The sequence below is a fragment of the Liolophura sinensis genome, chromosome 7 (genome assembly GCF_032854445.1).
Source record: "Liolophura sinensis isolate JHLJ2023 chromosome 7, CUHK_Ljap_v2, whole genome shotgun sequence".
Taxonomy (NCBI): Eukaryota; Metazoa; Mollusca; class Polyplacophora; order Chitonida; family Chitonidae; genus Liolophura; species Liolophura sinensis.
In genome coordinates this window covers 38,230,975-38,253,383 of record NC_088301.1, presented here as the reverse complement: position 1 = coordinate 38,253,383, position 22,409 = coordinate 38,230,975, and the positions used below count along the sequence as shown (strand labels likewise).

The 22,409-nt window shown below is 36.1% G+C and overlaps 1 protein-coding gene across 1 annotated transcript in view; it reads right to left on the bottom strand.

Annotated features, from left to right (window-relative positions):
• The window catches only part of LOC135470010 (ankyrin repeat domain-containing protein 29-like), a 28,417-nt gene extending 6,663 nt beyond the window's left edge, over positions 1–21,754 (bottom strand). Inside the window, exons 1-6 of the mRNA XM_064748691.1 lie at positions 21,617–21,754; positions 17,500–17,610; positions 10,130–10,228; positions 2,699–2,797; positions 634–831; positions 268–366 (exon numbers count right to left, since the gene is read on the bottom strand). Of these exons, the coding sequence (XP_064604761.1) occupies positions 268–366; positions 634–831; positions 2,699–2,797; positions 10,130–10,228; positions 17,500–17,610; positions 21,617–21,628 (618 nt within the window). The 5' untranslated portion in view covers positions 21,629–21,754. The remainder of the gene's footprint in view (positions 1–267; positions 367–633; positions 832–2,698; positions 2,798–10,129; positions 10,229–17,499; positions 17,611–21,616) is intronic.
• Positions 21,755–22,409: the final 655 nt, after the last annotated feature.

The following is a 22,409-nucleotide window of genomic DNA, read 5'->3' as shown; positions in this document are numbered from 1 at the left end:
CACTAATTACCTCCCGTATTAGGTTCCTAAAAATTTATGTGAAATTATATGTGATTGAGGGTACACCACATAAGTGCTTAGAGTGCTAACACAAAACAGTGACTCAAAAGCCTTTTATCTTTCTGTACTACTGTTTGTACTTCAGGTTGATAAGTTTCTAGTGAAAAAAACAGGCGTTATATAGAATCTTCTCTGTTTCTGGTTAATGATGTTCAAAGCATGTTTTACAGTTATGCACTCAAGCATGTTTTATAGTTATGCACTCACCTCCCTACAGGCGTCCACAGCAGCACCAGCCTCCAGCAGTTCCTTAGCTATTGTAGCATTCCCCATCTGAGCTGCAATCCACAAAGGGCTGGCACCATCCTACAGAGGACGATCACACAAGGTTCTTGTCATTTAACATGTCAATATATCCAGTTCTCATAATAATCTGGGTCTCAGAAGGTTGTAATGCAATCCCACTGTCTATTCTTTTTCACTCAGCCTTTAAGGACACTAGCCATAATATTTCTTTATTCAGTACTTTAATCATTAATACATCAGATATGAATCTAATTATTTTATATACTGTTACATCACAAGATGTAAAACTTCAAATTTTGAGTCTTTCCATGCTTTATAAACACAAACCTCTCTTGTCATGTCCACTTTTGCTCCTTTCGCCAACAAAAACTTGAGCATTTTGACATGTCCGTTTTGCGCTGCAATAAACAGTGGGGTGGCACCATCTACCATCTGGGCATGGATATCTGCTCCATTGTTCAACAGCTCTTCTGCTACCTCCACATGGTTACACTGACAGGCCACAAACAAAGGTGTGCCTCCATCCTGTACATAGAAAACAACACACAAAATCATCACTGAGGAGTACGAACAAAGGTGTGCCTCCATCCTGTACATAGAAAACAACACACAAAATCATCACTGAGGAGTACGCTTACAGCATTAATTGTGCCTGTGAGACTGACATCATCTGCTCTAATTCCTAAATGTTTTCCCGTTTAAAAGAGCAACTTTCAGAGCAATTTATTCACATTTCTTATTTGATTTGGAGACAAAACTTCATGGTTGGATTGGTCAGTTTCAGGGCTTCACAAAAAGTATAATTTTATCAGTCAACATAAAACCAATGCCTTCAGAATATGCTTGAATAAATACCTTGCAAACATGCCAAAAGGTTGAAGAATGATTTATTTCATTAATTTGGTTGTGTTTTATGCAGTACTATAGAATATTTCACTTAAACGACGATGGTCAGCAATATGGTGGGAGCCCGGGGAAAACCCACAACAATCTGCAGGTTGTTGGCAGACCATCCCAAGTATGGTCGATCAGGAAGCCAGCATGAGCTGGACTTGAACTAAAGAGTGATGGCATTGGTGAGAGGCTTCTGGGTCATTGTGCCATGCTCGCATGCTAACCACCTCAGCCATGGAGTCCCCTTTGAAGAATTACAGTAGTCTTGGGTCATGGTCACAGAAGCAAAGGCAAAAACAATTTACACAAACCATAGACAAATTTAAATATGAGCTCACAAGTGAGAGACACATGGATGCAAAATTTTAGCTCAATACATGGAGTACATAATTGTTTGCCTTAACACCTCAACATGGATTCTAATACGTAAAAGAGATGTGAATGTGATTAACACACATGCAGGATGTCAACCATGGTACAGCCCCCTTCTTTTACTGTGTTAAATACATGCAGTATGTTTGGAGATACCACCTCTAACATCTAGCTGCAGATTTTGAAACTATGGGTAATTAATTTGACACAGAGTATCAACAATGGATCATACCCCCTGGTGTTATTGTGCTACATATTTTTCTAACTCTGTTTTTTTTTGAGATTCCATCCTTAACAATGATTCCAACACATAAGAGATGAAGTTGTAAATGAGAGTAATTAATACACACAAAGAGAATCAACCATAAAACAGCTGCCTAGTGTTATTGTGCTTTGCATATATGCAAAACCTGAGCACAGTTCATGGAGAACCTTTTTAAGAGGTAATTCTTCAACCTTTTCACACGTTTGTTTATTCACACACCTCAATGCATTATCTTGTGTTCACTGATAAAATTATACTTTTTGTGAACCTCTGACACTGCGTAATCCAACCAGTGTAGTTTTGTTCCCAAAGTCAAATGAAAATAAAAATGTGCATAAATTGTACTGAAAATTGCTCTTTCATATGCCAAAAGATTGACAATTAGGGTACCACCCAAAATATTTACCTTAACTTTGCTTTACCCTTTGTTGGATGTTGATATTTTGCTATGACTATGACTATTCCTGTACTTTGTACAGGTGTGCTAAAACATGTCACAGAGTGTTTTGTATTTGTGTGAGTTTGTTTATTCCAGGAGAATAATGTAGACTATGAGTATTGCATGGTTGAATTCTGTGTTATAATCTAACAGTATTACAATTAAAAACTTTTCTTTTCTTATACCAAATATTTGCAGAGCACACTGAGAAATCTGAAAACATTATAGCACAGAATATTTCAGTAACTTAGTAAGTGAATTATTTTACCTGTATTTACACATATTCTTTCACTGTTTTTATTTGCTGAAGAAACTTGAAAAATGAGAAATTTTCATTACACAAGCTAGAGTATGTTTGGAATACCTTTTGTTTTTCTTTTAGAAAGACTATCTCAAAATATAAAGGCCAATAGCATACTTACATAACTGGGCAAGTCTACAGGTGCTCCACTGTTTATCAAACATTTCACTATCTCTTTGTATCCACCTTGGGAGGCAAAAAACAGGGCGCATGTTCCGGTCTGGAAATATATACATACTGAACATCATTAAAAAAAATTACATTATTTCCCAGTGTCACTTTCATAAAACACTGAATTAAGACTTTCCTTCCAAATACAATACCATATGATGAGGCTTTCACTCAGCCTTTCAATCATCTTTGAGAGATCTATTAAACTTTTTTGATAAAATCAGTCCACCTTTTTTTTCAGTTTCTTTGAAATTCATGTTTCAAACTCATTCACATAACAGCAACAAAACATGAACATGTGTTAAGTGCTATCGTAAGTCATACTTTTATTGCATTATTGTTCTTGCCTTCAGCTATTACTGGCTACAGGCATATCTGTGAAATAAAGACCCTAAATTTATACCCTGCGCAGCTCAATTACTGCATATGCTGTTGTCAATTTTCTTTGTAATTCTGTATTCCATGGCGCATCATTGTGACGTCACACCACTATACCAATGTTGCATGCAGTCGGCATGATTTCTTCTTAGCTCAGCTTTACATATACGCAAGGCTGGCATCTATTTGATAAATATTGCTGGGACAAAAGCATTTTGAGAAGGGTATATGCGCTGAAAAATTTTAACCCTTTGCTTGCAGCTCAGGGTTAAAATTTCACACCCTGGGTTTAAATCCTGCATATACCCTTCTCAACCCGTTTCTTTAACAAACAAGCCATGTAGCTACATACATGTACATGGTACATTAGCAAGTGTTTATTTTGTGTATGGAGTGCCAATGGAAAAATCTCTTTACACATCTTCCCTTCACACATTAACAGTGTGAAATGCATTCAAATTCCAATTCTTCATCTTACATAGAGCCTGCCTGTTCAAGTTCTAGGTCTTGGCTTATCTGTAACATAGTCAAACAGATGCATGTCTGACTCAAAACTTGCTTGATGGATTAGTCAGGTCTGACAGTTGTCAAATCTTGATCATCAACAACAACAGTCAGACAGTATTTTGGATGTGCTGTAAATGTGCAGACACCAGATAAGCATCTGGTAGCAGTATATACCCTCTACTTTAAAATAATCTGTGCAGCTGAGATGCAATGGACAGGACCACATGGGCAATTATAGCATGTGCCCCAGCATTTACATAAACATTACAAGCAAGGAACAAGCATGGAGGTCCAGCTTCAGCTGGCTTTATTATACTTGTATGTTTGATTTATATCAAAGGGTTGAGGGAACTTGTGGACTGCATTTATGAAATTGGTGAAGAGAATGGCCTTACATCTACATACATTGAAATTAATATCAGTGATGCACACAATCTGTCACATGAGATTTAGGTACACATGATGAAAAAACACAATATTACTTGTATATACTACACATGGAAACATGTCCACATGTACAGGATCCATGTATAAACCATGTACATGTATTTATTGGTACGTGCATGTGTAATAGCAGATTTCCTCCATGACCACGCTGTACATTTTGCCTCGTTATTAGTGTTTTAACTAGAATACAAATGTCTGAAATACCCCCCTTCCATCTTCAACATTTCCAAAAATAAAAGAAAAAAAAATAAGAAAATTCTTAAAGAAATAACCATGCATCCTCTGGCTTATTTTGGTTTCTTATAGATTGCTTCAGGGGCTATTCATGGTGTGCACTGATTGCACTACTGGTACATCCACTTTGAATGGAGAAACGTAGCAATCAGAAGAGAATATCGTGTACATGAAAATCCAACACTTCACTTAGTACGGTACCTGAACGGAAGTAATTATGAAAGCAGTTAACCGATTGCCATTGAACTTAAACATGCACAAGTTCAGATGATAGGGATTATGTACGCTAAGTTTCATGGAAATGGGTTCAGTACTTTCTTACAAGTTGTGTGGACAAAATCTGAATACATAGACAGAGAGGGTGATTCCGGTATTCTCTCTCCCCCCCACCCCCCATCCCACCCGTCTAACTTTGTTGAGGGGATATAATGATGATATCCTACTAGATGTAGTGATGATGTAGGATGATATCCTACTGGAAAAATGTAAGTCTCATCACCAAAAGCAATATTTTAAGAAAATTATTTGCCTCTACAGATCCAATTATTTGGGTCAAATTTTATGTCATCTACTGTACATCATGAGGATATATTCCTGCACTACAGAGATTCAGGGATAGCATAAGGTCATGGTGTTCAAGTGAAATATACGCTTACTACATGTGCATGCAGTGCAGCACAAAGGTCAGATATAAATACACTATGCATAAAACATGTTCTTTCATTCACTTGTGGTTCCTGGTTGCAGCATATGTACTCTTAACACTGCAGCCTTGGTAACAAGAGCACAGAGGTGGATGGTTGTACATGTCTAAGTACTAACAATGTCAATCTTAGGAAGCTAAGAGAGGAGAGGGAAATGATGTTACATTCAGCAAGACCTTATACCTATTAATACATATGGACAGGAAATAAAGCTTACTGGCACCTTTGCTAACAAGAGACAGAGAGTCTGGGGAATATCAGCCAAAACTAATATCAGGTTCCATTTTTATCTTTCCGGACCTTTGTCAGCTCCCTAAAGCTTTGTAGTATATATTTCCCTGTGAAATGTCAAGACACTCTTTTACGCAAATTCACACATTCTGTCTACACATGATCATCTAAGCATTACAATGTATATGTACACCCCTGACGAAAACATATACCACAATCATCTATAAACACACGTGTGGAATTTTGTACCATAAAATAATAATATACAGGATAAAATGCATGTACACTGCAGAATGACTTTGAACACTGCTTAGTATACATACATGTTTGAGTGAAAATGTGCACCTTCATGTTTTGTTGTGTAAAATCTAATAATCCACTAATAAAGAAGTTTATACACACATGTACATGTACATTTATATATATGCGAGTATATTATGGCCACATACAAATGCATTTATACACAGACATTTGCTAATGCAAAATCTGTACTGGTCACCACATGAACACAGGTGTACGCATATATGAATACACACTGTATGTAAACGGTTTATGTAATTGAAGGAAATGAACCCTTCCTTTGAAACTAAGACTCCATTGTTTCTCTGGAATAACTAACTTCCCACAGCTAATCAATAAACATAAGCAAACAGGATTCAAGTGAACAAAATTTATTTTAGAGGCTTGCTGCGTATGTATCAGGATAAAACCCTGTTATAAGTTAACAACAAAACATGCATATAATAACAAATAAATATGTTTATGATCAATTTTAGATGAAGTGCTTAAGCAATGATTCTATTTGTTTTGTATACATGCAAGTACATGTGTGTTTAAACTAACTGGAAAATGCACTTCAACTTTGCCTTACAGGTGGCCTTTTTGAAATGTTGTATGCTCCTGCTGGGAAGACTGGTATATCCGGTAAACAAGCTTCCAGTCAACTTGATGCAAACATGCTAGATGGCATATATGTACAAAGGTGAAACATAGCCAGAAGTATTCCCTCTGAGATGATGATAGTCTGATAAGATTGACATCTTAGGCTTGACGTAATAAAACTAGACAGGCAAAACATCTATCGCCTTTACGACTGTATAATGTATGACAAGGTCTGAGAAAAAAGAGTAAAAACTGTAACAGATTATCTGACCAATAAATCTGTATACCCCTGAAAATTTCTTTGTTTATGGAAGTATAAAAATGTAGGTCTATTTAACATTAATTCAAGAGACATAATATAAAAAGTAATAGAATTAAGTAAATCATGTCTGTCTGTGTACAACACCGTTCCTATTGTATCAAAATAAAAAAACATCCAGAGATATGTGTCAGGATCTGAGCTCACATATATGGGGTCTAAATAATACATGTATTTCTACTTGTGAATATCAAAGTCCCATTAGTATTGCATGTACATGTAAATGAAAAACAGTAATATTAGAACAGATAAAAGTTATAAATTTACGTTCTACAATAACTATGAATACCTTAACTAATATAGCAACCAACTAGTTATCATTTCTAAAGTACATATACACCGTAATTTGAAAATTCCTGACAAATATTTCAGCCATTTTTATTGACTGTTTCTACATTCGAAACTTATTTCTTGAATAATCTGGAGGTATTATTTTTTAATAGGCCCCTTTTCATCTTAACAACATAGTATTTAACAATTCCAGAAAAATGAAGAAAGAAAAAAAAAAACAAATGCAGTGATTTGATTGGTCAAAACAGCACGACAGCCTGTTGCCATGGTTACAGATTGTTGCCAGGTGTAGAATGCTGTCTAGGACAGAATGTTGTGTAATTCCTGTGGTTTTGGTGTGTCTGATGTTTGCTTGTGACGGTGTGATCTCGTATCTGCCAAATGCTTCCAGCAGATAAGGCTTCTTTGCAACAAACAAACTCATTGGCCAGAACATACAAGACACATGTACTTACAATTCATCTAAGTACATGTACATACAAAACCTCTGAAGAACTGCTCAACTGCAAGTATACTAGAGAAGTAGATGTATAATTCCTCAGGATGTGTTTGTTTTCCCAGATATAAACAGACATTATCACATGTATATGTACTGGTCACAATCACCCAGATGGAGCTTGCAGTTGGGTGTATGTTTCATACATGTACAGCCCTGGATGACAACGCTCGTAGGGCCTCGAGTAGTCGTGGCTGGGTCCTCTTTAGCCCAGTAGAATGATTTGTAAAATTTCAGAAAACAGTCGATTACTAACGTACCTCGCCCATCCAGCCATTCCTTGACAATGCTTAGGGTCCTAGGGCACCTGACTGTTAAAATCCTGAGATGTCGATCATCCCAAAGTTAAATACTGATCCATTTTTATTAAAGGCCCCCCTCCACTGACTTTTCATTTATGAAATGGCTATCTACAAGCGCGACCAGGCAGCTGGATATGAAACGGCTGACCCTTACTGCCTTCATTTATGGAGATCAGGCACGTCAAAACAACGGTATGTGCTCTAGTTTGGTTCCCTGATGCACTATTTGTATCATCTAAAGTAAATGGAACTTGATGCGCATGATCGCATAACAACAAAAGGACTTCATAACCAGCATAATTGAAGGGAGGGATAGTTTTGTTTCCAGCTGCCTGGCCGAGCATTCGCGCCATGTAGATGGCGACCACTTCATAAATGAAAAATTAGCGTAGAGGGGGACCTGAATAAATGATGGATATTTACCTTTAGGATGATCAACATCTCAGGATTTTAACAGTCAGATGCCCTTCTACCCTAAGCATTATAAAGGAGTGGTTGGATGGGCGAGATATCTTAGCAGCCAACTGTCTTCTGAAATTTTGCAACTCATTCTACCAGGCTAAAGGGGAACCAGCCATGACTACGCGAGGCCCTAAGAACATTGTCATCCAGGGCTCATACATGTACACACAATTGCATCTATCTGCCCATGCCAGCTGCTTTATAATACCATGTCTGTACATAGCACCAAACTATCAGTTTTGGACCAGATCAATAAAATTTATTGCACAGTAGGCTTGAGATATGGAAAGGTGACTGCACCGAATGCAATAAAATAGAAACAAATTTTAAAATCAAGAGTTACAAAATTCTGTGCATGCAAATCATCTAGTCAAAAGAATTAATGAAAAGAATTAGTAAAAATAACATACAGTAGTTATCGGTCCTGAAATATGAGTAAAAAATCTGCTTGATTATGTTAATATAATGGAGCAGAAAAACAGTATTACAAAAAAAAAAAAAAAAAAAAAAAAAAAAAAAAAAAAAATGCCAAATGTGTAGCTGACTTATTTCATTTTCAAAACTACTTCAGCCCAATTTCCTCAAACCATACATCTGGGATCAAAGTGTAAGTTAAATACTCTTCAGTACAGCATAAAACTTCAATCAATCATAACAAAGGCACATAACATGTATTAATTACTGTATTTACCCTAAAACTCTGTCCCAAAAAGTGCTTTTTCAGAAGCAAATATAATGTGTTTCAAAATATTTTTTAGATGCTGTCCCTTTAAAGTTACATATTTCCAGAGTGAAATAAATCTACTGTAAAATACTTATCATTTGCTGGAATTTATTTTCATGGACTTGCTTCAAAAATGGGTTTGTGGGAATTCATTTTTGTGTAGTTAATCAAGGCAATCCTGAAAAAACACATCTTTAAACTGTTTAATATGGCTGAAATCTCTCAAGCATGCCTAACAGGTATTATCAAGGATGGCTTTAATCCTCTTTTGCGTCCTGCTGTGTCTCTAATCCTCATAATCTGCACCAGGGATTAAAACAATGAGGGAAGGATTATCATTAAGTCGTAAGATTACTTTCACACCTAAAGTGAGTAGTATTCAAAGAGGTGTCACTTGTTATCGCACCTTTGATGAGTAATTTTAATCAACAACCAGTATTTAAACACCAGTTATTCATTCTTGATTAACGCAGTCAAGCAACAGGATTAAGTTTGGCTTGTTTTCGGCTTACCTCTGTGGCCCGTAAGAAACTGCTAGTATTGCCATAGCTGTCAAACAGCCATGGTGTTGTCCTACATAATTCACAATTTGTTACAAGCTTACTAATTATCCACAGCAGAAACACAGTCAATGGGATAGCGTGTTTTAAAAGTGAAATTCATTGGAAGCCATCATGTGTTTGCATCTACTTTTCTTTGAAAGACTCATTAAACTGAAGATGAATGAATTCCCACTTTGTATTATACCCAACAAGCCCAATCACCAGAGTTTGTATACATAAATATATAAAGCCTTGATGTTTAAATTTAACTGAGCAGCCAGGCTTCTTATCCCAACTCCTGCCAGACGGACAAAGTTTTCACTTCATTAATACTACCCCCTGAAATATATGATTTAATATTAGATGTTTTTATGCTGAAATTATTTTTCGCGGTATAATTGACCGCTAAATCCTTGAAAATTAGTACCACACTGAAGTACTTCAGAATACCTTCTTAACAAATCTCAAAACACATTTCTAATATCTACCCAACTCTCTGCATCATGTAGAATGAGTAGCTTTGTCACAGGCATTTTAGGTCAAATGCAGATTGGTGTACATGCACAGGTGCTGATATTACTGGTTTATTTTCTTTCATGACAAAGTCTTAGAGTGTTTATTTCGCACACAATTGCAGTTCATGGCCTTATTAACACAATATATGAACAAGGTGTATGTACGCCTGATGTACACATGTACATGTCAATCAATTGTTGGAATATGTTTACAAGTCAAGAGTATACTTAATTACTGTTCAATGCAGACTGCTTCCAAACAGCGTTAGCAACACTGGATGTATGCTATGCGTCAGATATAAAGTAATCAATGATTGAGATCACGGATGAATTGATCCATCACTCACCAGCCTCCTAGCACCAGGGTCTGCACCCTGCTTCAACAGCTCCTTCACACATTCTATATGGTTGTTAGCTGCAGCCAGAATCAGTGGTGTCGTTCCTTCCTGGAGAAATAAATAACAGAGAAATGATGCACTGATGTTTCCTGCAGAATTAAGAAAAACAAAACAGGTATACATACACATAGTACATTTACATGTTGCTCCATAGACTCACTAGTGTATGTACATGTACTATACAAGGAAAACACCCGAGATGCCACTGATGGACAATTTTCAGTACAGACACACATGTATGAATGAGTTGTCAAACACTATCTTCAGTACTCCATTTGTGTATATAGAAAACTCTATAACACTATGAACAGCTTAGGCTGGCATATAGTAATTGGGTTTAAGTTACATAATGCAAATTCTTAATACTTGCCAATCATAACAGGATTGTCCACCACATTATACAAAATTACAGGCATTAAAGCTAGTCTATAAAGAGGCTGAACACGCCTAGGCTAAGGTATATACCCCGATGAACAGAGACAGAGACAAGTAGAATATCTCTTATAAAGCACTGTATATCTCAACCCACATTACACATTAGTAGCTTTGTTAGCAAAATAACATTACTGCCAAAAAGTATACACACTATGATATACACCAATAAATGTTTAATATTATCATGAAGTTAATCATACATACACGTTATTCTTAATTTATTATGCTTCCACATGTTAGGCTGTTTGTGTTACACAAGTTGTGATGGCCGGGTTGAAAGTTATTCAAGACTTCTAAGCCGCTATAAATGCAAACTTAAAATATAACCGACTAAAGCAGTATCACTACCCCTGATGCATTAAGTTGTGTGAATGGTTTCACCACTCAGATTTGAGAATTCTGTCCCTCATCTATTAGATATGTACATTCTGTAGTTATCTAAAATGTCACAAGTAATAGGATTAACTAAGATCTAATCCAACACATAGCAACTAATGTATGTGTCAGGAGAATTCAAGGGATACAAAAGTCATAAACAGCAAGGTGCATGGATAAGATAAAATGTTCTCAATAAAAACAGTTTTCCTAAATATTTCTAATGTTGCACATGTCCCCACTTTTTTTGGTACTGTAATTCTTCAATCTTTTCTCATGTTTGCAAGATCTTGTCTCAAGCATATTCTGAAGCCATTATTCACTGCCGATAAAATTGTACTTTTTGTGAAATCCGCCAACCCAAGCAATGCAGTTTTGTCACCAAAAGCATATATGTGAATAAATTGCCCTGAAAAATAGCTCTTTCGTACACGAAAAGATTGAGGAAATTCGAGTAAATGCACAGCTTCCTTCTAAATGCCAAAAAAGTGTACTGTGCATTAGTTTTACCACACATGTAACAAGAATGTATGTAATATGGCTTATATGTAGTGCCCTCACGTTGTTGAAGCACTGGAGTAGTAGTCTTGCTAAATATGTTCTGTTTACTCTTTCAAATGTTCCACACTACTGAAAATATATCCTGATTTCTTAATATATGTGTACTTTCAATTTGTGTTTCTTAAGTGTTTAAATAGTTATAATATCTCTTAAAGGATATACGACATTAAATATTTTAAATCTATTAAAAATCTCTCTGCAGGAGTGTCTACTGTTATTATGGTTAATACTTTTGAGTAAGAAAATAAAAACTTAGGGAATGCATATACACATATTGTGTATTATACACACATGTACACTATACTAATGAATCAACATATGGGAAATATGTCCCTTTAACAAAATAACTGTCAGAATCACTGAATCACTTTGGCTTAAATCTCAAGCATTTTGAAAATATCCCTCTCATCTCAAGATCTGTGATAATTACTGCAGGTCAGTATTTTTCAGGAGCATAATATGTACAGGTATGTAAAACACACTCTGTTAATCATTTTACACTATAGCTGACCAAGTAGCTTGCTCATCTACCAGAATAGGCCTGCAGTCAGTGAAAAACCTGCCAGAGATAAAGTCACAGAGGTTAAAACCTGCCCATGAGCAAATAGTGAGAGCTCTCACTCCCTTCTCTTCAGAGGGTACATGTACCAAAGCCCTGACATCTACATCTTTCAGCTACCCAGGTCCAAGACCATGGTTTGTGGGTGCTGCTAATGTTTGACTACAGTATAAACTCTAAAAATCTCCACAACCAACTATATTTACCGATAACATACTGAAGGAGCAGATTCAACTAACCACTTGCTATATCACGAATATCATATTATATCTACCATACTTCTATTTAGATACACTGTAGGTATTTATACTAGACCATGTAGATTTAAACATCAGCAAACAAATATTCTAGACAGACTACTCTACATTTAACCTTATATTAAATGAATGCACTTGTCACATGAATGACACATTATTAACTGGTCTTCATATTGTTCCGCACACTTGCATGTAGATGGATTCTACCTGCTAGATAAACTACACAAACAATTACAAAGTATTCATGTCTTACATGTATATAACAATACTGGACATCAACACTTTTGCAGACCTGTTACCATGTATAGCATGATATCACAAGAACTATTTTACAGAGCTAGCTTGGGAATTCTTTCCTTATAATGGTCAAAACGACTGGCCTTTTTCAAAAACATGTCCAATTAAGTTTTTAACTGCTGTAAAACAGACAGCAGTAGATATTTTAAATATGCTTATATATATTTTTTCCTCTTTAGTTACTGCTAATACTGTTTATCTCAGCTGATACTGAACAAACAAATAGTTAATAAACAACACTTCCTTTAATAAATTAAAATGTTAGCAATATGCAATACCATTCTTCAGGAAAAGTACCTGTACATAGTTGTAGAAAACCTTATAATGACAGACGTACATGTATTTAGAGGCTTTACAGCAGTGTGGATGTACCAAATGTAACAAGGCTGTGGGAATCCCTGTATACACAACTGTGCAAATCACACTGCCTCTTGCAAATTGCTTTCCTATTTAACTAGAATACAAATGGACTCCAAAGTCCCGATATTTTCGATTAGCTAACCGCTAACTGCCAAGTGAACTTTATCTACTATTCAAGCTGGAATGAAGTATAAGTATAAAGACAGCATTTAACCTGAAGTGTAGCATGTAAAAATGCACTTTCAGAAGCACCTAAAGGCCTACATATGATACTTCTGATGCTAACACTTATGTTTTCATGATAAGCAATAAAACTTTCCAAAAGAAAAAAAAACTTCAGGTTGATGAATCGATCCAAATCAAGCAAAATGTGTCACTTGTAAAACTTTAGGCGAAATACAGTAATAAAATAATGGTTTAATATAATACAAACATCTATCTACAGTCAAGAATGTAATATCTCCTTGCCAAAATTCCTTCACCCACTGGTGACAGGTGACCACATTATCCTGAAATGGACATGCAAGTTACTCAAGTGTCAATTAGTTGCGACGTCCAAAAATGTTAAAATGACAATGTCACTAGAGCATACTTTATGAGCATCACTTAAGAACAATTGTTACTAGATATTTAAATTCTGAGGTAATCAAAACTTAAAATGCTCTATATCATCTTAACTTTGTCATGATTTTATATGTATTAAACAATTAAAACTTTGTTTTGTTGTAAAGTTTATTTTTTGGGGGCAACATCTGGATTAAACTATGAATTACATTGTGAAAGTTAAGATGTCATGCATCATGCATATCAGTATGTATACTGATATACAACTAATAATACTGAGAGGCATGAACAAATTCTGAACATTCCTTTATTCTCACCACTAGGTGACTCACTGCACCTTCATACCTGTTAATACTGAATAACTAAACATATGCTATCATTCAAGGAAGAAATTCCTTTCCTTTATTGTTCATATATTACAAGTATATAATGCAGGTGTTTGGAATCTATCAACAAAGAGGCAGACACAGGTTGCTTCTTAAAATGCTACGTAATCAGACATATCATCAGTGACATTTAGGATGACAACCTCTTCACTAGATCTATCCAGACAAAAAGAATACAAACGAGACTTAGAGCTTAACAGGCTTGGCTACTGATGCAGAAAAACACTGAAGATAGATTATTCAATGGAGAAGACATGCTTGAGACAGACTTTTTTTTGAAAGTTGGCTGATAAAAATCAGGCAATCAACCAAGTGTGACTCGATCATCTCTCATTTGTATCTGTAATTGATTTACATAGCTGAACTCGTTATCAACCTAAGCGAATCAACACTTCTCTTGAAACAGGTACATGTAATCTATGCAGGTGCTTATTGCAATTTGAGTCTGCCTTCATACAAAAAAATATTACAATTTGCATATAAAAGATGAACCATAAATGTAAATGTACAATATATATATACGCTAGTCTCTCTGTAAACTGACGGTACTTGGGACCAAACAAAAATGTCAGTGTAGACAAGATGTCAGTGTATTAAGCATGGGCATGTAGCCTAATACAACAACAACAACAACAACATGTGTATTGTACATACATATATATATGTTTACTTAAACTTGGTAAAGTGCACAGTGACGTATAGCAACCAACAATGGAAAGAAGTTGATCTAAACTTTACTTTAGTACCTACACATAATTACTTTACAAAAAATCGATCCAGGGTAGATTGTTGCTTCTTCATGGCGGACTATCATCTCTTCAGTGATGGAGGTCATGATTTGGATGTGATCCATTTAAAACTTGTGAGCTAATTCAGTTTGTGTGGGCTTAGGGAATTTTTCATAAGCTTGGATAAGTTTATCACTCAAGTTCATTTTCACACGGTGACACTCGCTGGTTTACATGGTTGGATGTTGTCAGGGTTAAGGGCATAATGGTTCATCTATTGCATGTATGGTTCAACCATTGCATATATGTACATTAACATTTAAGGTTCATCTTTTACATGCACATTGTAATATTTTTTTGTATGAATGCAGAGTCAAATTGCAATAAGCAGCTGCATAGATGATCATGTACCCGTTCCAAGAGAAGTGTTGATTCACCTAGGGTGATAAAGTGTTCGGCTATATATATATATATATATATATATATACACACACACACACACACACACACACACACACACAATTGCAATTACAATCAACAACAGGAAAAGAAAGTACATTATATATTTACGTCTACTTTAAAAAAAAAAAAAAAAAAAAATCACTTATAAGGATTTACTTCTTTCAAATAAATGTCAACACCTGCACCAAAAATGCAGAATATACCTGGGTTGGATGTTTGAACAGCACCTACATACATAAACATGTATGTTAGCACACTGAATAGTCTGACTGCTGAATACAAACTGCAACAAGTGCAGAAATCCATAATATGTGCGTAAAAACACAGTTGTTACAGGCACACCTACAGTATACACATAAAAGTACAGCTACAATGCTGGAATATTTTTTTTATATCAATATGCATATACATGTATATAAAAGATGCTGTTAAAAATAGAACTGTTATACACTGTTGTCCAAAAACAATGGTGGATGTCGAAGACAGAAAGTACTGAAGCGCATCAGCTTCAAAGGAGGTGAGGGGTACTACAATTAAGAGTTTTTCAAACGTAGGCCTACATTAGAAAACAGCAACCTGGGAATCTGCCTGACAGATTGGGTGACTCACCAGACATGTAGGGTATGGCTAAATACTAATTAATCAGCACTAATTATAAACTTGTATCATTATGTCTCAGCCAGGCATGAAAGATTACTTTTTTTATACATACTTAAACACATTTTATAATTAATTCTCTGTCTTCTATATATCTGTAGCTTGTCTTTGGGTAGACTACTATGCTTATCCCCTACCCTATATATACTGTACATGTACCAAATGCTGTACATATAGTTGTACATAAATGTATGTAGATGGAATTTAAAAAAGCATAAATATTTGCTTATGTAATAGTCTTTGGCTTATATACCGATATATTTGTGCATGCATGCACTAATACAGATCCAACTTTACATCTATAGTCTCCAATATACTGGATTCTGTAAGGTTTGACGGCAAAACAAGAAGTATGGCCATACATCAATCAACCAAGTGAACTTTGTCTACCTGAGAACATCAGGCAATTTGAGACTACTGACTTTACTGCACACGAATGAATCTGGACTGGTGATACTTCACTATAATTCTTTCCACGATCCAAGTTCAGTAAATGTCAAGCCCTCCCAGCCCCGAAACTGTTGTAGTAAATAGGAACCATGCCAAGATCTGTCAGGCTTTGAAGTCTCCATTACATTGTTCCTGAATAAATATACACTCTATTTCTTGTCTGCCTCCATTGCCTATAAACACCTCACACTAGCTTGTAAGCCTGCTACTGAAAGTTGTAAGCAAAGGACTATCTCAGAAAAGGTACACCAAACTGGCTGGAGTCTGAGCAATTACCAGGTGTTGATTACCTTTGTTACCTTATCAAATATGAACAATCTGTCTTGGATCTCTGAATCAATCAACAATTTAACAGGTAATTGTTCCAGAGACAACTGCCACATGTTAGTCCCTTTGCTTACTTCAACTGGTTACATTTGAAAGAAATTAGAATATATTTTGTCCTAAAACTTTGAAAGAACAAAGCTTACAGCACAAGAGAACCAGAAAAATGCCACATGATCACATATTTCTGAATGGCTATGTTTCTAAACATGAATACTTCTCTTTGATAGGAAGAGAAGAGGCAAGCTAAAGTCTAGGTGTTCTTTCATCTAGTAAAAAACATTTATTTTATTTGTATGGTTGTGGTTTAACAAACACAGTCAAATGGGCACAAGAAACCAAAGTGGATACTGACATATGGTAAGCGAACTGTGAAAATAATTGAACAAGTAAGAGACCACCTTAGCAACCATGTTAATGGTCACCTGCTGCCACCAACAGTGAAGGCATGGAATTCTCCAGGGTTTCCTGTCTGAGGGTGGTATATAAATTATCACCTTGTGTGTCCTAGCGATTCACAATCTAGCACCTTATAAACCACAGCCATGACCAGACCCGCTTTCATGCATTTACTATGCTTCTACAAACTGCACTGATTTATCATTTGATACCTGAGGATGTACTGACCTAACATCAAAACATGCACATCATCATACAACAATATATTGCAGGCAAATACACAGACAGGATTACATTTAAAATAGTTTATTACTTGAGACATCATGACAAAAGTTTCAGGGGACATAACTCTAAAAATTAAAATACATCCAACAAACGACAAACATGTAAACTTCTTTTTAATTATAGGTACCATTCTGTGACACTTAAATGTATGTGAATGTTTGTGAGTGTCAATGAATGCTGTACTGGGTCCAGTAAAAATGACCTGTACAATTCTTCCTACCTTATCTTTGCAGTCCACATGGACTTTTCCACTGTCTAAAACACGTCGCAGCTGATCCAAGTTTCCCTGAAGGGCTGCCAGGTGGAGCTGCTGGTCTGAAGGAGTCTCCTTCTGTAAACAGAAATACAAAGAACACTATTTTTTATACAGAGCTATGTATGGGACCTTGCTGGCAGAAAGATCCAGAACATCTCTGATCAGACCAGTATATCTATGAACAGCTCAAATGTTCGAATCCATCTTTGTCTTAGCCAGGAGATTTTTCAGGTACCTGATGAAGTGTGGAAGTTTCCTTTTTGCTCTGCTGGGTTTCTTCCACAAATAAACCTGATGAGCACTGCTAGATGTACATACATACATGTTAGTGAAATACTCTGGAGCATGCCATTACAAACACCACCCTAATTCTTCAATCATTTCAACCACCTCTGCAACCAATATTTTGAAACATTCTGAGAGAACTGTAGAGAAATAATTTGCACAGATTTATGAAGCTTGCACCTTTATTGACATTTTATGTAAGCATAAATTCCACTGAAAAAAGTGTTTTAGAGGGTGAAAATGTTGAATATTTACAGCAATCAAAGATATGTATATTTAATTTGCCATAGATCAGGCCACTATTCAAAATATATTCACTAGACATAACCTGGCAGACTGCCCTCCAAAAAAGCTTATTATTTGAATTTAAATAGAAGTTTCATTTTATAGTTTTCTCTCCTTGTTAACTTCTGCAAAATTCATACTTATTTTCTTTAGACAGAATAAGAATCAAACAAAACTCCCTCAAAACCAACCTATTATTGACTAAGTCAGGTAAAACCCATCAAAGAATTTTATTCCTCATGTGGTTCCTTCAATATATTTTCATCAATTACTGAAAGTATATTACAGCCATATTCTAACCATATAGTGTGTAAGAGCATGCATAAATGCTCTGTTTTCAAGCAATGGGATGAATGAGAACTACACCAAAACTACAATATGATATACATTGTATACATGTACTGGTAGATGAATTGCACATATCAACCAGCGATTCAATAAGTAAATGAAATAGATGTGGTAAGCATCTGTATGATGTGTGTTTAGAGACAGGCATGATTCATTCCAATAACAGTCTACTGGATTAAAACAAACAACTTGAAAGCATCCTGAAAGTACAGGTGTATGCAATGCACTGGTTTGAGATATCAGAATACATGTATGTCAAAGTAAAATGGCCATGCTTCTAACAAAAATGGATGAAACAGCATAAACGTCTAACAATATATGTAACTTGTCTTGGTAATGCCATGTACTAAGTTACAAATTTGACTATTAACCCACTTGGAAAAAAGAAGTCTCAAAAACTGTCATAAAAGCACAAAATCGGATTTAATTTATTGAAACCGGAAAAACGACCTAAAAGAGAGAAAGCCTAATACCAAGTTAGGATTGTAAAAGTATTTATATACTGAAACTGTATGTATTGTCTTTATGATGATTCAAGGTTTCAAGCAGAATACAAAACAATGCAAGACATGAAATTTAATACTATTTGCTACAAAACGCTTGCAAAAAATATTATGTATCAGTAAAAAAATATAGTAAAAAATAATTTACTTATTTATTCCTTTATTTCATCCAGGTTTCATGCCTTAATCAAAATAATTCGACTTATACCATCACACCTCTTATGTCCTGGCGATCTAAAAAAAATGCATCATAGCCACTCAACCATAACCAACCCCTAAGCTGATTCGTGTACACTGAAACATATTTAGTGGAAAACACATACTGTGTGACACCATCTAGATTATCAGATTTAGAACACAATATTGTCGGTATGTTGTCGGTACATTGTTCATTGATCTTTTAGACAGTTAGCCAATCTATAATGCGCTGAGTGCCCTATTACCACTACGGCACTGTATGCTTTGTTGACAAGAGGTGTGATTACACAAGACTGTCAGAATTGAAGGCTACACAAAGCTGAGCCAACACTTTTTAACTTGCTTGGTCTGTATTTCTAAAAATGAAAATAGCCTAATTTGTCACCTCACTTTAAAGTTAATCACTTGAATGTGCTGTCATACTGAAAGGGGCTGACTGACGCACACGTAAGAACACAGACGTTGCATATTCTTTTCCATATTTTCTGTCACATGTAGGACTTCAGTTTTGAATGAATATTCCTTAAGATTATAAAATAAATAGATTCTAAATAAACAAATTAAGTATAAAATACCTACAAACTATAGTACAGAGGGGTGAATATTCAGTTAAACATAATATAATGCAGCCCTATGTGATTAATACTGTAACTAAATATTTTTACCAACTAACCTAAGTATTACAGGGTAAAGGAAAGCTGGTAACGGATTCCATGAAATCAGGATGAAGTTGGGTAACTTCACATGTTCAGGTATCTTCAGACAGATTATAAATGACCTCTTCGAGAAAATTTTATGTAATGCTGAAGTTCCCTGTTAAAGTCCTCAACATTGGGTTTGAAGTGTTCTGAGACAGAATCTGGCAAATATCATTCAGGTTTGGGGTTGAATTTGTTATTGACAGTTCTCAATCATTAAATATAATGCATGGGAAGTTAAGTATGCTTCAAATAGAAACAAATACACAAGTACATGTACGCATATGTGTATGATATGGCTCAACTGGTGAGCATCGTCAGATTTTAAAAGGATCCCAGCCCCTTAAAGGGAGCTGAAGAAACAAATCTATTCAAGCTTAACACAATGTTGCATTTATCCACCTTAACCCGGGGATACACTAGGCAGATTTTTTCGCTTGTAGGGATGAACATAATCCCCCGTGGAATACTCTGACGATATTCGGAGTATAGTTGCAGACACACTAGGCAGATTTTTCCATTGTTCGTGGTCATTAGGTTATGTCATGTGACCTAGTAAACCATGGACACATACAAAATTTCACAGGTCAACACAATTCCATGTAGCTTGATTGGTCAGCTTGATCATCTCAATTGCTGAAATTCCTGGAGCAGACACACTACCCACACAGAGTGAAATTGCCGGCGTATTCTTAGCTAGTCTGACACAAGTGAATTTAAGGGCGGACAAGATCACCTGCAAAATACGCTGTCTCTGTCGCAGACACAATAGGCAGACTTTTAGAAATTCACAACTTAAGCCTGTGCGAGCGAAAAAATATGCCTAGTATGTTACTGGCTTTAGATTTATTCACTTAAATCTATACTCGGTATGTAAAGAATTAATTCTGTGTGTAAGCTTTATATGTTTATACTTGAAATAATTAGCTCATGGACTTCGCTTCAGTGAATTTGATTTACACTTCAGACTCATTAATCTAATCAGCAATAATTAACTCAAAGTCGAGATTAATTATGTATACTTTACCTGTTGCATGGTGAAAGGTATGAATTCTCTGGCTATTCAAACTGCCTGACTAGCAATTTCACTGATCCAGAATGACACAGTAAGTCAGTCAGCGTGCCACAGGTAGATATATACTGAATGCACATAGGAAAGTGTTATCAGGTGCAGTGATTACAAGTAAATTCACACAGTGCAGCCGTTCACTCGAGGGCTCACAACCTAGAACTAGATAGATACATGTATGTATGATTCGTGACCAGTAAAACACCATACATGTATGATGACGCTGTATATCTTTAGGCTAGCTCTTGGACATTGTATGCTTGTGCACAACTGTACTAATGAAGACCCATACATTCATGCTGGAGTCAATTAAATTACAGTACCTCTCTCCTTTCTCAATTACTTTGTACCGTACATATACTAGCGCGATATATCTCTATTACTCAGCTGTATATTTGCAGTGATGTTACCCAACGTTCAAATGTTGTGCCAATTGGCACAGTTACTTGACAGATTTGAGGCGGTATTTTTTGGAAATTATCACAAATCCAGTCAGGGAAACGGATATCCAAACTGTTGACATGTACGATCAGAAGACAATCTGATGTCCCACGCCCAGCGCCCGGTTAATCCAGCCCCGTCGACAGCTCGCGACCAGCCGGTAATCTCTGTTAGCTTGGCTGCGCAAGATCGCACGCCGCACTTGCTGTCAAAGCTTCAGAGGAAAATAACGTGGCTGAATATCGAATACCTACCTTTAACGACATGACTTCGACGACATACGAGCTGGTCAATATCGACCAAACTTTCCCGTTCGTAGACTGTCTCTGTTAAGGAGCAGCTGTGTAGAAAGTTTTATGCTGCTAGTGGTACAGCAGACGGCGCTTGTCAACGTCTGGCTGTAAAAACGGAAACTCCACTCTCCAGACAAGTCTAGTCGATAAATAATGTACTCGCGGAGCTGCGATAAACTGCTCACAGCGTATGGTCATGGCGACGGTCACAAACTCCTTACAGTGAAAGTTTTTGTGTGAAGACTACAGACTTCTCGCAGTGAAAATAAGTTGTCTGAAGGTTGCACTGCTGAAATTGAGTACATCGCTGAAGATAAGATACCGACACTGGAGGCACAAATGTGTGCATTTTCTAATTTGCCCCCCCAAGACAACTTTGACCGACAACACTGGGGGTAGGTTAAATGTAACAAATTTTGTAGTGAAGTAAACCGATTATGTTTTTGTAGGCCTACGAGTTGTACTCTCATCGGTTCTCAGCTTGTAAGAAGTCGGATTTCAGTGCACCGTATTTGAAACTGCTGGTCATTTTCATTTTGCCCAGGTAATTTAACAGCCATTCTAACTAGTACCGATACGTGTAGTTTGAGATTCTGATTTGGCTTATAAAGAATATCATCACTTGTGGTAGGCATACATATGCCTCTACAACTGGCTGCCAGTAGAGATAAAATTTCCTTGGTAAAAGCCTCAAGCTTTGGTCACACTTAAATAAATGCACATAAACCAAAATTCAGCTTAGTCTAGTCTTAGG